The sequence below is a fragment of the Haemaphysalis longicornis genome, unplaced genomic scaffold, assembly GCF_048455015.1.
Source record: "Haemaphysalis longicornis isolate Haplotype H1 unplaced genomic scaffold, Haemaphysalis longicornis Haplotype H1 scaffold_1, whole genome shotgun sequence".
Taxonomy (NCBI): domain Eukaryota; kingdom Metazoa; phylum Arthropoda; class Arachnida; order Ixodida; family Ixodidae; genus Haemaphysalis; species Haemaphysalis longicornis.
Genome location: NW_027526203.1, coordinates 374,928,501 through 374,942,559, shown reverse-complemented (window position 1 = coordinate 374,942,559; position 14,059 = coordinate 374,928,501). Strand labels below are relative to the sequence as shown.

Here is a 14,059-nt window from a genome sequence, read left to right as displayed (position 1 = left end):
TGCAGCATCACTTAATGGCCCCAACTGATCTTTACCATTTAATATTTGAATATTCACGATATGTGTACGTAGTAGGCATGCAGACGTATATGACGAAGACGGGAGGGCGAATTGGCGATTACGTCCTGTCAATATCCTCCACTTTCTCGCGCAGACAAGCCCCGGGTGAGCCTGGCGTGGGGAAACCGCGTGAATCGATCCAGTATCGTCCAGGGCACCGACGTTTACTTCGAGTGCGAAGTGGACGCCAACCCGCGGCTCATCGAGGTGTCCTGGCGCTTCGAGGGCCACGAGCTCGCCTCTCGGCTTACAAACTTCATCGTGAGCAACCAGTCTCTGGCCCTCCGAGGCGTCCAGAGCGCCAACTCGGGCCACTACTCGTGCGTGGCTGCTAATGCCGAGGGGGCCGCTGAGTCCAACAGGGTCTTCCTGCGAGTACAGCGTAAGTCTTCAGCACCTTTAGAATTTACCCCAAGTTATACAATTTCGGGATTTTAAACCTACACTCCATGCGGAGCAAGAACACACATCATCACAGTGAACAAGGCGCATCACACTCACCACGCCACTTGTGTCTTCCTTTAATTTTGTCCGCAGTTTTGTTTTCTAAGCAGCACATATTTGCCTCACAGTGTTTTCCCAACCATTTCTCGTGGGCAGCTTTTCTTCATCTGTTTCAGTACGGCAAGAGCGCAGGAGAGGGTAGAAGGGAGGCAAGGGTGTAATCTAAATAATCTGGCTTCTCTTAACCGTCGGTCCTCTCAGTTATTCCAGCAAGAGTCGATTGGCGCAGCTCAATCGTAAACGTTCACGCGAAACGTACGCGGCCGAGTATACAATTCTTAGCTCTATTCCGCCTCTAGTGTTGCGTGACAGAGAACACGTCAAGAGAAGTTCGTAAATTATGAAGACACAAAAGCAACGTTCCCTTCTTCCTCATATGCCAATATTATTGGTGTCATGTCATAGCTAAGGGTTCCTATGTCCGCCATGCACCGTGTACGCTCAGGAATAGTGAGCACAGTTAACAGCGCTCCCAACGTTGCTTTGCCGACCCGGGTTGACTTACGGCGTGTGCCCCTTATCGGCCCGTCCACCGCAGACCTGCCGGTGTGCGACCCAGACCTGCGCACAAAGTACACGGCAGCACGGCACGAAGAGCTGCGCGTCCACTGCTCGGTTCTTGCCGACCCGTGGAACGTGAGCTTCCACTGGTCGCTCAACGGCTCTTCGGGCCACCGGCGGGACCTGCAGTGGGCGCTCTCCTCGACCACCGATTCCCGAGGCCTCGTGACCAGCTATCTGCGGTACACGCCGAGGAATGAGTCCGACTTCGGCACGCTCAGCTGTTCTGCTCGAAACGCCATCGGGCTCATGATGCGTCCCTGTGTCATCCACGTGGTTCCTGTCGGTGAGTGCATTACGACACGCGGTTCCTACAGTGCCTGTCCCATTTGTGGTTCGATACACGCCTTCAAACCTCCACCCTTCTCCTTTCCCGTTTTTTTTTCTCAACTTTTACGCGCACGCTTCACTCGGATCGAAGGTGTCGCGGAAGTAAAAGCAATCTCGTTTGCGCTTGCATTACGCGCGGCAAAACTGCAACAACGAAAAAGGAGGCATTAGCGGAGTGAACAAAAATCCCCCTTTCTAGTCCTCTTTCCCTGCTCAACGCGTCTTCTTTTATTTCCTTTATCGGCCCCGAAGTAAACACTGACTCGGTGTTGCTGATTAAACTTTACAAATTCCTGTGTGTATTTCTTATTATGTGGGTGACGAAAATATTACGAACATTTCTATTTGCTCCTGAAAGCGTTGAGAATGTTTATCTATCGCGTATAAACCCTGGAAGCTTGCAACGTCGTGCAGCCTAAGCTACAGATTTTCCCCAGAACATTGTTTTTTCCGACAACCCTTTAGATTGCAAACAATTCTGTCCCAGGCGGGCAGAGACTGCGCTGTCTGACGTGCTACCTTCTGTCGCAAGCGTGCTTTCGCGTGTGCTCTTTTAAGTGCTACAACATTTAGAGGCGAATTGACATAGTTCTTTTTATATACTGCAGTCATATATCTATAGTTGCAAAAATGTGGGGTGCACTGTTAGCCAAAAAAGGAGGTAGAACAGTAAACACAGCCGTTAGACCTCGCGATCGACCGTTGCTCTTCAAGTGGAGTAACTGCGAGAGCATGTGTGCCGTGTGCATTATTGGCGGAGTAAATGTTCGTCCCCGCCTATGTTGAGATCAACCAGAAGACGAAGTGCGCATTTGCCCCGCAGCTACTCCCCTGGGATGGTGTCGCCGATATGCGATCTGCCGCATATGTCTCATGACAGTTTCATAATTGGTAAGCAGACGTCATCATGATCATCATCATCATAACCAGCCTATCTACGCCCACTGCAAGGCAAAGGCCTCGCCCATTATTCTCCAATTACCCTAGTCCTGTGCTAACTGCGACCAATTTATCCCCGCAAACTTCTTGATCTCATCTGCCCATCTAACATTCTGCCGCCCCCTGCAACACTTTCCTTCTCTATGGATCCACTCTGTTACCCTCAATGACCAACGGTTATCTTGCCTTCGCATTACATGCCCTGCCCACGACCATTTATTCTTCTTAATTTCTACTAATATGTCCTTAACCCACGTTTGTTCCCTGACCCACTCCGCTCTCTTCCTGTCCCTTAATGTTACACGGTGTAACAAGAATGGCCCCAACTGATTGTAACTTACACCTATCATTTTCCGCTCTATTGCCCTCTGAGTCGTTCTCAATTTAAGTTGTACCCTCTTAGTGAGCCTCCAAGTTTCTGTCCCGTAGGGGAGTACCGGTAAGATGCAGCTGTCATACAATTTCTTCTTTAGGGACAATGGTAGGCTGCCATTCATTATCTGAGAATGCCTGACTGCACTCCACCCCGTTCTTATCCTTCTAATCATCTCTGCCTCATGGTTGGGGTCCGGGGTCACAACTTGGCCTAAGTAGATATATTCGCTTAACACTTTTACTTCCTCGCCACCTATCTCAAACCGCTGTGCTGTCCCGAGGTTATTGATGATTACTTTAGTTTTGTGCATATTAATTTTCAGGCGCACAGTTCTACACTGTTTGTCCAGTGCGGTAAGCAGGTTTTGCAATTCTTCCCCCGAGTTACTTAGCAAGGCAGCGTCATCAGCAAATCTCAGAGTACTGAGGTATTCTCCATTAACCCCTACTCCCACCTGCTCCCAATCCCATGTTCTGAATACTTCTTGTAAACATGCTGTGAATAACACTGTAGAGATTGTGTCTCCTTGTCTGACGCCCTTCCTTATAGGTATTTTACTGCTTTCCTTATTCTCTAGTATTCCTTATTCTCTAGATATCCTCTAGTATTCTTACATAATGCTCATCTACCCCCTGGTTCCGTAATGCCTGAATGACTGCTAGGGTTTCGACCGAGTCAAATGCTTTCTCATAATCTATGAAGGCTATATATAGGGGTTCAGTATACTCAGCGCACTTTTCTATCACCTGAATGATCGTGTGAACAGGGTCCACTGTTGAATAGCGTTTACGGAACCCTGCCTGTTCTTTAGGTTGACTGAAATCTAAGGTTGCAGAAATTCTGTTAACAATTACCTTGGTAAGTACCTTGTAGACGACTGACAGTAAGCTGATCGGCCTGTAATTTTTCAAGTCCTTCAAGTCACCTTTCGGACGTAGTTGCAAACAAATGGCCTTTTATGTAGCGCCATATGAGCAAATCCTAATTTTAAAAATAAATAAAGCGCCCTGGCTAAGTCAGGACGCGGCTCGTGGCAAGGAGCGGCGATGCGTGATAGACAAGCAATTCTTGTTGAGGTGCATGCACCGTGTCACGGAGATCTCGCGAGCGATATTACAGGCCAATGAGAGACTCCCTACACATCACACAATAAGGCGGCTGTTAGTAAAAATAGCAAACATAACGCCCTAAGTGTAGCGAATACGCATATTCATACCAACAGCGGCAAATCGAAAACGCCTAGTACAGCTAAGCGCCTTACTGTTAGCTTTCATTAGCGGGACATAAATTTCTTCCGTACAAGAGCTCTGGCAATGTCGCAACAGCCGTAACACCCTGCTGCTTTTTCCAGTACCCTCTACCAACGCTAAGTTGAAGAAGTGAGGAGTCCCTCGTTTCTCTGTTTTGGTTAAGAGTGTATACTTAGGTACATTATTCTGGGCCACTTGTCCCCTACATGTTATATCTTACTTGACGTCTTCTGGGGCCGTACTTTGCAAGATTGTTCTTGGAAAAAGTGCCTAGTCGATTTTGAGAGCGAAACCCACTGTGGGTGACGCAACCAGAAATGCAGGTATGTGCGTAGCTGATGGCATTTTTATAAGCATCACTCGGGCAAATTAACCTCTCAAAAAACCTAGTGGTGTTCATAAATGGAAGTCACAGTGGATCACGTTTTCATAACCACCACGCGGGATCCTCATTCATGATGTGCTCCGTACTAATCCCTAACATGAATCAGCCACAGCAAGGAAAAGCGAAGTCATGCACAAGTTATGGCAATTGCCGTGTTCGTATCCGCATTATGCGCATCATGTTTAAAGTCTCCATGCATGACTCAGATACACTATTGTAATGCGAAGTGTCGCGCTTAACGCTTACAATATAATTACGAAGTTGCCAAAATGTTGCTACATAGCGACAGGAGAAAGATGGTAGGAACGATTAGATGGGGTGAAGCGATTTATTTGCATTATGTACAAGGTAGCAATCAGACAGACTAAGGAAGGCAACGCACCACCCACCTCTTCTTCGTCGGAGAGTAGGTCCATACCGCTAGGCTGCAATTCCCTCTTCGTCGTCGTATTGTAACAATATATACACTTCGATTTTTCGTTTTAAGACGACGCCTGATTTTTTGCTTTAAAAGGGCCAGGATACTTTGGAGTTTTAACTAAAGCTTAGTGCATCATCTCCAACTAAATGTGGCGGCTGCCTGTGGTTCTCCAGCTCCGAATTTAATTATTCTTTTTCGCTTTACAATTACAACAACATCAGGGGCGTTGCGAGGGGGGAGGGTAGCTTATGGGGGCTTCAGAACCCCCACCCTAGAAATTTTGTCGCGCTATGATGCACGGCGACCAAGGCAGCCACCTGCGGCGGAAACCATCCTAGGATTTTGTCTAGAACCCCGGGAAGCCTGTCCGGAAAGCGCACCTACTCTCCCTTTGTGGCCAGTTTCCCTCCTGGCATACTTAACTCCTATGCAAGGCCTTCATCCACTAGGGTGTTCTGCGACCACGCACTCCACAGTGCGTCAGAGAGTCGCTGCTCAGAACAAAGTAGGGGGCATTCCCGGGGGATACCGCAGGACTGGCTGTTTCAGTACCTCCACACAACCAAGGACGCCACCGGAAACCAGTGTGTTAACGACTTCGGACTTCGTCTCTCCCCCCCCCCCCCCCCCCCCCCCCTCTCCTCCCTGTGCGTTTAGGTCGGTGTGAATCTTATTCCCTGCGAGTTATTTTTAGTTGCTTTCATGTGTCCTTTTTAAAAGTGTGTGCTGCAATTTTGTTCAAAGCTGGCGGCGCTCTTTTCCGCAGGGGGGTGGTGTCGCGAAGCTGCCGGAGCTATTTTTCTCGTGAACACCTTTTGTTTCCTAATAAAAATATAACCTTCTCGCTTTTTTCCCCACATGTGGACATTTTTACGTATTTTTTGTGCGACTAATTTTGGGGCAATTTCCGCAGTACGCGATGGTCGACAAGCTGCTCTTACGCAATATATTGGCATAAGAGACAGCGGCGTTAAGATGAGTCCCTAACTGGGACATGTGTGCAAAAATAATCAACGAAGATTCTTGGATGGCAAAGCTACAATAAAATAAAACGTCCACCTACAAGTTGTTTGCTTCGTGCTTTTCCCGTTTATATTGTACTTCTTTACTTCTATGTTTTTTGCTTCCATGTTTGTTAAACATATATGTTTATATTTTTACAACATTTCCATATTTATTTAAGTGTTATTTCTTCTTATGCAGACAAAACAGAAAATTACAAGCAGTGATAACATGTGCAGCCACAATTCTCGGAACGTACGAATAATATTTTTATGAATAAATAATTTATTTTCCTTGTTCTTGACAGTACGCAGGCTTCAAGAATTCGTCCACAGCGTGTAACGTACGTTGGTATCAGTTAGTAATAATGTATTTATTACACATATTTTTAATCTCTCGAAAAATCACATGGTGGAGGTCGAGGGGCATGTTCACGTCTGAACCACACTGACAAAAGTGATATGCACACAAATTGAAAGTAGCACTACAGATTAGTTTGATACTTTAAGACTCATGTGTTTATTAGAAGTTCGGCATTGAGACCAATACTTTGTACCGTATACCTTAGGTTCCACCGCGTGACTTCAAGCAAACGAAAACGTCAGAACTGCTAGTTACGGTTCTGGTGCTATGTATATACAGGATGTGTTCAACGCGAAAGCCTTTCTATGTGAACGCGACGAGGAAAGCAGTCTGTAACGCTTTGAGTCACACTTTCGCCTCGTAATAAAAAGCTGGTCTTCATATCTTCATACAAGACTGCTTATATTGCCTCTAAAGATTTCCTCCCAGCAATGCATTTGTGCACAGTAGCGAAGCCACCTTAAAGGGTACGGGTGTAACAATTCCTAGGGTGACATGCGGCCTTATGAAAGGTATCTTATAAAGACCTTAGGGACTTCATATTTTATTATCAGGCTGCTTGTATGACCCCTGAAATTTTATTTCCAACGATGCATTTCTGTAAACTATTTAAGCCGATTTGGAACGGTCTCGGTGTAAAGTGCTCTGTAGGAATGCAGATGGTCCTTGAATGTACTTATTAAAAGGCGCCAGGGCCTTCACATATCAGAGTGCGCCGATTCTACAGCGGATAGGCATAGAACAGAGTGACCTCCACATTTATCCCGCAATTCCCACCTAAGAGTTACTGATTACTTTTTTCTAGTTGATGGAAACATTTATAAAGAAAGAAGGCTTGCAATAGAACAGCTTTACTTGTGACTTTGATCCTATCCACCGTAGCGGCCACGAAGCAATAATGAAATTTAACTTTGTAAAGATTGAATTTCTGGAACGTGCTGCAATTACCAGATTGAAGCCGATCCTCCCTATGCACAAAGCTCACAGTGAAGTAAATTGAGACAAAACCGTTCCGGGCGCTGCAAGGGTAATGCTGTGGCTTTTGTACGTACGCGTTTCCTCGGCATTTTCCGTGACACATTTGATCCCTGACTCGGCAGGTCCCCCGAAGCCTCCGCACAACTGCAATGTGAGCAATCAGACGATGGGCGCGCTGCGCGTGGACTGCGAAGGCGGCGCCGAGCCCGGCCACAGCTTCCTGCTCGAGGTGCACGAGCTACAACGGCGGCGCCTGGTGGCCAACATGAGCTCGGCCACCCCGTCCTTCTGGGTGGACGACGTGCCGCCGGGCACCAAGTGCACGCTCCTGGTCTACGCCTTCAACGGCCGCGTCCGCTCCGAGCCCGTGCTGCTGAGCACGCACACGCTGGCCAACGCAGCACAGGGCTTCTCCGAGCCAGGTGCCGTTCCTGTTAACACTTTTATACGCCCCTCCGCTGCTTGGCTGGTCCCAGCTTTATTGCCGGCCCTTTCCTATAGCATTGCAAAGCCCAAGCCCCAGGTACCCATTCGTACGGACTGAATAGCTGCACGAAACCTTGGGTCGACAAAGGTTGCAGTGTTTCCGCCCTCAGCTGCTAACGGGCGCTTAAAGATACGCGCGCGTGTGTTACAGGACCACCGTGGCTCGTCTCGTCCAACATCCTGGTCTCGTTCCTCGTCGTAGCCATCTGCCTGCTGGTAGCGATCCCCTTCATAGTCCTCATCGCCATCAAGTACAAAGCAAAGACTCCGGAAGACAGAGGTGACAACCGTGTGTGGCTGTTGCATCTATTAATCTACCCTCGCTCACCATCACCTTCTCTTGACATCTTCCCAGTCCTGCGCCGTACGGGTAGCGTCAAGTTGTTGCGGCCATCCTATTACAGTTGATTTTTCTATGTGCTTTTAGATTACAGGTTATACGTACTGTAATAGCTGTATAAATAAAGGCAAAACGCTATGCTGGGCATTACAGCAACTCAGATCTTTTCATACACATAATCGTGAACATTTGCGCTGCACTCAATGATGATGATGATGTCGATGATTATAATGGGGATGATTCTGATTATTATTACGATGATGATAATAAGGAAAGGGAACATTTGGCAAGTGTACAACAAGGCTACCGCATTCGCTACGTCATGAGGAGTTCGTACGTGTACTCGTAATTTTCTTTTGAAAAAGAGCCCTAAATCCGACCTTTCTGGAATGCAAACATGAATAAATGCAGCGAAAACCAGGACAAATATTTATACAAAACAGAGCGTAGCACGTTTTGATAATGGGAATTTTTAATTTTTTTTTCAGTATTGTCTTTACTATATTTAGGCCTCACTCGGCCCTCTGTAGCAAGTGTTCCCCGCAAGTAGTGCTAGCACTGTACCCTTTCTGAAGCAGGACCTGATATTCTGTAACGCATTCATTCCTATGTAAGTCCACTACACGTGCAAAATCAAGCACAAACAATTCTACTGGAGGCCACTGACAAAGGTTGCATCACAAGGCCGTGCTAAAAATTTACTACTGACAGAAAAAAAAAAGCAGCGTCATGGTTAACATTACAGCTGCTAATAACACAAACCCTGCGGGGGTTTGGCAGGCCACACCTCTTACCCTGTTTCAATAACGAAGTAAACGATCCCAACATCAAAGAATCAATCAATCAATCAATCAATCAATCAATCAATCAATCAATCAATCAATCAATCAATCAATCAATCAATCAATCAATCAATCAATCAATCAATCAATCAATCAATCAATCAATCAATAAATCAATCAATCAATCAATCAATCAATCAATCAATAAATCACATTTATTTACGCGTCCAGAAACAGCCAATGGCCTGAGTGCTGGCGCACGGATAGGGATATAAAGACAAATACAAGAAACATACTGCAAGAAACAAACATACGACAACCACACACAAATTGAAGTGGTGTGAATGGTGATGACAATGATGATGATATTAATAATAATAATAATGATATTAATTATAATATAATGATTATGATGATCATGACGGTGATGATTTAAAGCTGCAATGACCATGCACTGCTGTATTTCGGCAGTGTATGCATGCCGCGCGCTGAGATATCGTTCTCTTTCATTCCAGAGGACAAACAAGTTCACCAGGAAAAACAGTAAGCCTGTCTCCTACTTTACCTTAAAGCACGAAAGTTATCTAAACTCCAAGGTCATCCCATGGTTAAGCTTAGCGCAATTAAACAATAAATTTCTCAATTTCTAGTAGTTAATCACCTAAAATTTGCGTATTTTATAGCCTATGTTTTCCAAGCCTTACGGTTGAATGCACGTCGTTTGTCATTACGTTTTGTATATCTCAATTTTTTTTTCACATTCCCCAGTTGGATACAGCTGTCCCAGGGTGTTGAGCACAGAAATGAACCGAGCATATTCCCCGAGGAGGCTTTCGTCACTGCCATGACGTGTAAGTTTTCAGCACATATCACGCGTGTTCTTGTTTGGGTGCATAAAATGCGTGAAGCACAGGATGTAACTAGCTGCAGACTCGCAACTAAGGTCACAACTTTTTTTAACTTGACTTGCGTTTAGTTTTGTGGGCTCAATAAATGAACAAGAAATAACAAGTAATAACATGGTTGGCATGTGAGCCGTGCATGCATGTCGAATGTGTAACCAAGCTCTTAAGTTGAGGTGGAAGAGGGGCAATGTATGGCTAAATTGGCTGCCGCCTTATTTTGCACCCAGAAAACCAATCGACCTTTTCCAGAACCTTTATTTGCGCACGCGCTTCCATTACTTTTGTTGGCTTGCTCTTATCGCATCCCGTGGGCACGCCGGGACAAGCTTCAAACATTCTGGTTAGCATTCAGTGGCCATTGCAAAAGCGCTAAGTTATTGCACGGCCGATCACTGGTATTGAAAAACGTCCTCAAGTTCGTCAACAGCGCACTCAAAGAGCGACCTTAGCGCATAAATTAAAAAAAAGCGGAGCTCGATATGCATGCAAAGTAAGCCTCTTAGCTATAACCACGGGGGCGCCTCGCGCTTAGCAGTATTGCAGAAGAGAGTCACCGGCAGTCGTGGTCGAAAGAGCCACCAATTGTGATTTTGGTATTCGCCGCCATTGGAGTGGGAAAGGTCCATTGCGCAGTGAAAAGCAGGAAGTCGGCCGGCCCTTCACAAAATGGTTTGGGAATGGTTCCTTGGTCTAGGACAACTAGTTGCCATATTCCGAGTGTTAGCAACCATAGTTCGAATCGCATCTCAACGGTTCGTGAAAATTCTTCGGCGCAAGCAGCAGTCGTATGTAGACCTTGGGTAAAAGGGCTTTGAACATGGGCTCGCAGAAAGTTGTCACCCGGTTTTATCATTTGCTTCGCACCTAAAAAAACTGAAAGCAACGCTGCCGGTACCGACAGATACTCTGCGATTGACTCCGCGTGAGAAATCCGCCTCGTGAGGTCTGCTTTACCTTCTTTTCGCACTTCGTCGTAATGGCTACACAGCATTTTCATGTGCGCGACTGGAAGGAACAAGGCCAGTAGGAGCATATTTTGTTAATGGACGCAATGAAGTTTGATACGACGATTCTAAGGCGACCAAAGATGGAACAGATTTGACATAGACACTGCAAACGCATAACAGCCTTCTCGAAGGGTTTTATCTGTACTTTTCAAGGTCCCTTGTAACACAACCGATAAACACTTTCCCTATCTCCCTCAATGACTAGAAGCGTCTAGTTATCGCCAGTACAGAGCGGCTCTGAACAATTTCCTCGTCACAGTAGATACTGCCTTTATTTGTGCCCTGCTTTTGTTACATTATTTTTAAGCGGCTACAGAATGGATGTATCGCTGCAAGTGAAAACAGCCAGCCAATAGCCGGAATATAAATTGAGCGACGTCACTCAAGCCCGCGCGAAATGTCCAGACCTAGAAAGGAAGAAAAATATTTTAGGGGAGTTTCTGAGTTAGCTAAAAAGTGTAGCAGAGACGTAGCCATGGACGAGGAGTTGAGGGTGCGCCTCCCACCCCACCCCACCCCACCCACCTTCTCCAGTTTTTCCCGGGCAGCACGTAAGCGAGCGCTAGTGTTCCTTTCGCTAAAAATCTTTCCTTCCCATAAGCCATAATCCCCCCCTTACAAGATATTGCCGGCTCTGAAGCGTAGAGCCGTAATATTTGGGTTGGGTAGTTCGTGGCCAGTTAATCTAAGTATACTGGAAGAACTTCTTCACTGCGTTCTAATAGCATTTCCGCTTTTGAAAAAGAAAATGACGTGAAAATAGTGCAGCTTCGGTCCACGCGGTTAATTAATGTCCGTACAGTCTACATGCTTGCTTTGGTTTGGTATACCCTCTTAAATATCGTGGCTGGTCTGATGTGCATTTTAACCCACCTGAGTGACAAATCACTAAGATCAAGCAATAAAAGTACGCAAATCCCGAGGCTCAGAATTAAATTTGGCTCGATAAACGTGATTTGCGCTGTAACGTTACAGGAGGAAAATGTGACACGGTGCACTGCGTGATGTCACAGCGCGGGCGTGTTCGTTACACATATTTGATTTCTGACATGGTATTCGTCGAATTTGCTCCCTTGACAACAGCGATTGATCGTTCACGTCCGTTGCCGCCAAACAGACCCTCGGCGATTTTCATCAGTTTAGGCCTAAATTATGAGTGCAAAATTAGCTGTTCGCGGCGCGCGCGATTTCATTGTCCAGATGCTGTCGCAAGGACCGTGACTTGGGCGAGCCGTTCATTTGAGTGCCGCCACTTGGTTCTTTGCGCAGCCTTCCAGGCGTCCACGTCCCCGACCAGCGTGGGCTGCGCCGACGGCCGCGTGCTATACCCGAGGAGCGTCTGCTAGGACACAGGGGCCCTTCCAGGGGCCTCACGCCTTTGCTCAACGCTGTGCTCTTCTGGCAGCACCGTGGGCTTTGAGAAGGAGACGGCCGTGTAGAGAGGCCCCCAACAGTGGGCACTGAAGGAGGAGGTCGGGCGTTGCTTCCACCGTCGTACCCGGGCGGCCGACCTGGTCAGTGGCTAGGACAGAAAAAGGGAATCCCCGAAGGAAAGAGCCGGAAGGAACTGCGGCGGGAATCGGGCGGCGTGAACGGCGTGGTTGCGGTGGTTGAGAGGGATGAACTTGGCACTGACGAGTGTGTTGTGCTTCTTCTGCGAAGTGGTTTGTGGTCCTTGCTCCGTCCCCAGTGGAAACAAAGCATAAAAGAAAAAAAGAAGACTCACCCGTGTCGTGTACTCGATGTTTTGATCTGTTATCAGTCACCCCATTTCGTTCCTCGTGTACAAAGAGAGTGCACTTTTTGAAGCTTTTTGTCACAAACTGCCAAGAAATCCAGTTGATGTATACTATCGTTCCTCGCGAAATATTGGTTGAATAAAGACAAATTTATTGGAAATACCTCAACTGAGAAGTTTCCTCAGTTTCTGAACACAGCAGACTGCGCCGTACTGCTTCTATATTTTACTTACAGACCTATGGCCACTAAGGCGTTACAGTAAGGGGGCACAAAAGTATTTGGTATACAACGCAGGTTTCCACAATAAGAAAATAGAAAAAGAAGAACGAACAAAGCTCACAACCGGTCTAACCACAGCCTAACTACTAGAATAACGCCCCATGCTTAAGCGACAAGTGTTCAGTACACAGTAAAAGAGTCCGACAACCTTTTGACGCGAATGTTTTTGTATATAGCCTGCCTAAAAAGTTCGGAATTCATTGTGCTTGGCGTCAAAGTCAAAGTTGAAGTAGCCGACACAAACTGCACAGAAAATCGAATTGAAGGGGCATTGTCCACTTGTCTGGATAGGAAATGAAGAGAGACTCGAAGGAAGGACGGGAGGAAAGGTTCGGGGAGAATGGGGCTCTTCGAAAATTTATAATCTGCCGCAAAGTATAAATCTAGGATACCCATTCTGAATGAAAAGCCCCTGGACAATTGGCACAGCTGTTGATGGAGAACGAACCCTAAGGTGACACGATACAAACAGGAACTCACCGGGGCCACCAGTTGTACGACACTAAAGTAACCAGTAAATCCATCCTCCAGCAGTTAAAGTACTCGAATTGCTGATCTCATCTGGCTTGCTAAGGACATGGCGTTGCTGCGGTGCTAGGGCGGTGTGATAGAAACATTGCCCGCGGTGGGAGCGGGAGGCCGCTCCTGCAGTCGCCGTTGTGCATGGACGCCCCGGCCAGGTCTGACGACGCGCTGCTGTTGCCGTCAGGGCCCAAGCCGATCTTCGCGAAACGGAAACGGGCACTGCCGGCCCCCTCCAGTCCCGGATTGAGTGTCCTCTACTGGGAGTTCGCTGCCCGCGTCATGCCTGGCTTGCTTCGCAGCTCCCGGGCTAGAATCCCATCCCTCCTTTCCGGCTCTTCTTTTCTGCTTCATCTGATATCACTATATGTCCTCTTCGAATGCATACCCGCCGTGGTGACTCAGGGCCTGTAACGTTGGCCCGCTGAGCACGACTGATGGAGGGTAAAAACTACTGCGCCTCATAACGCAGGTGTAGCTTCGGTGCGTAAGACCCCAATTTCTTTTCTTTCGGTGTATTTTCTAATTAAAATAAATTCGACTAAATGAAGCTCCAATTTTACATGGCAACGATTTTTTGGTAAACTGCGGGTGGTTTCGCGGAGGCGCTTTTTTTGTAAATCATATTTCAGCCTATGGGGACTGTTTCGTTGCAGAAAGCATTTTTAGCATGCGAGCATGAACGCGGAGTGTAAACAGGCAAGACTGCATTCCTGACCAGTGGCCCTTGTTTACGGTTCATGCGCGTTAACATTGTTCAGCGCCAAAGAAACCTTGGGCATAATTGAGGCAAACCAGATGTACATAAGCGGGACTTGTAGTAATCTTT

General features: G+C 46.9%; 1 protein-coding gene across 4 annotated transcripts in view; it reads left to right on the top strand.

Moving 5' to 3' along the window:
- Positions 1-12,596, top strand: part of LOC144155113 (protein turtle homolog A-like) — a 430,406-nt gene extending 417,810 nt beyond the window's left edge. For 3 of the 4 annotated variants that reach the window (XM_077686368.1, XM_077686369.1, XM_077686366.1), the window contains 7 exons: positions 155-442; positions 1,103-1,411; positions 7,292-7,591; positions 7,807-7,944; positions 9,293-9,320; positions 9,546-9,628; positions 11,959-12,596. In XM_077686368.1, the coding sequence (XP_077542494.1) occupies positions 155-442; positions 1,103-1,411; positions 7,292-7,591; positions 7,807-7,944; positions 9,293-9,320; positions 9,546-9,628; positions 11,959-12,035 (1,223 nt within the window). In that variant the 3' untranslated portion in view covers positions 12,036-12,596. The remainder of the gene's footprint in view (positions 1-154; positions 443-1,102; positions 1,412-7,291; positions 7,592-7,806; positions 7,945-9,292; positions 9,321-9,545; positions 9,629-11,958) is intronic. The other variant, XM_077686367.1, reaches the window with a different exon arrangement.
- The last annotated feature ends 1,463 nt before the right edge of the window (positions 12,597-14,059 follow it).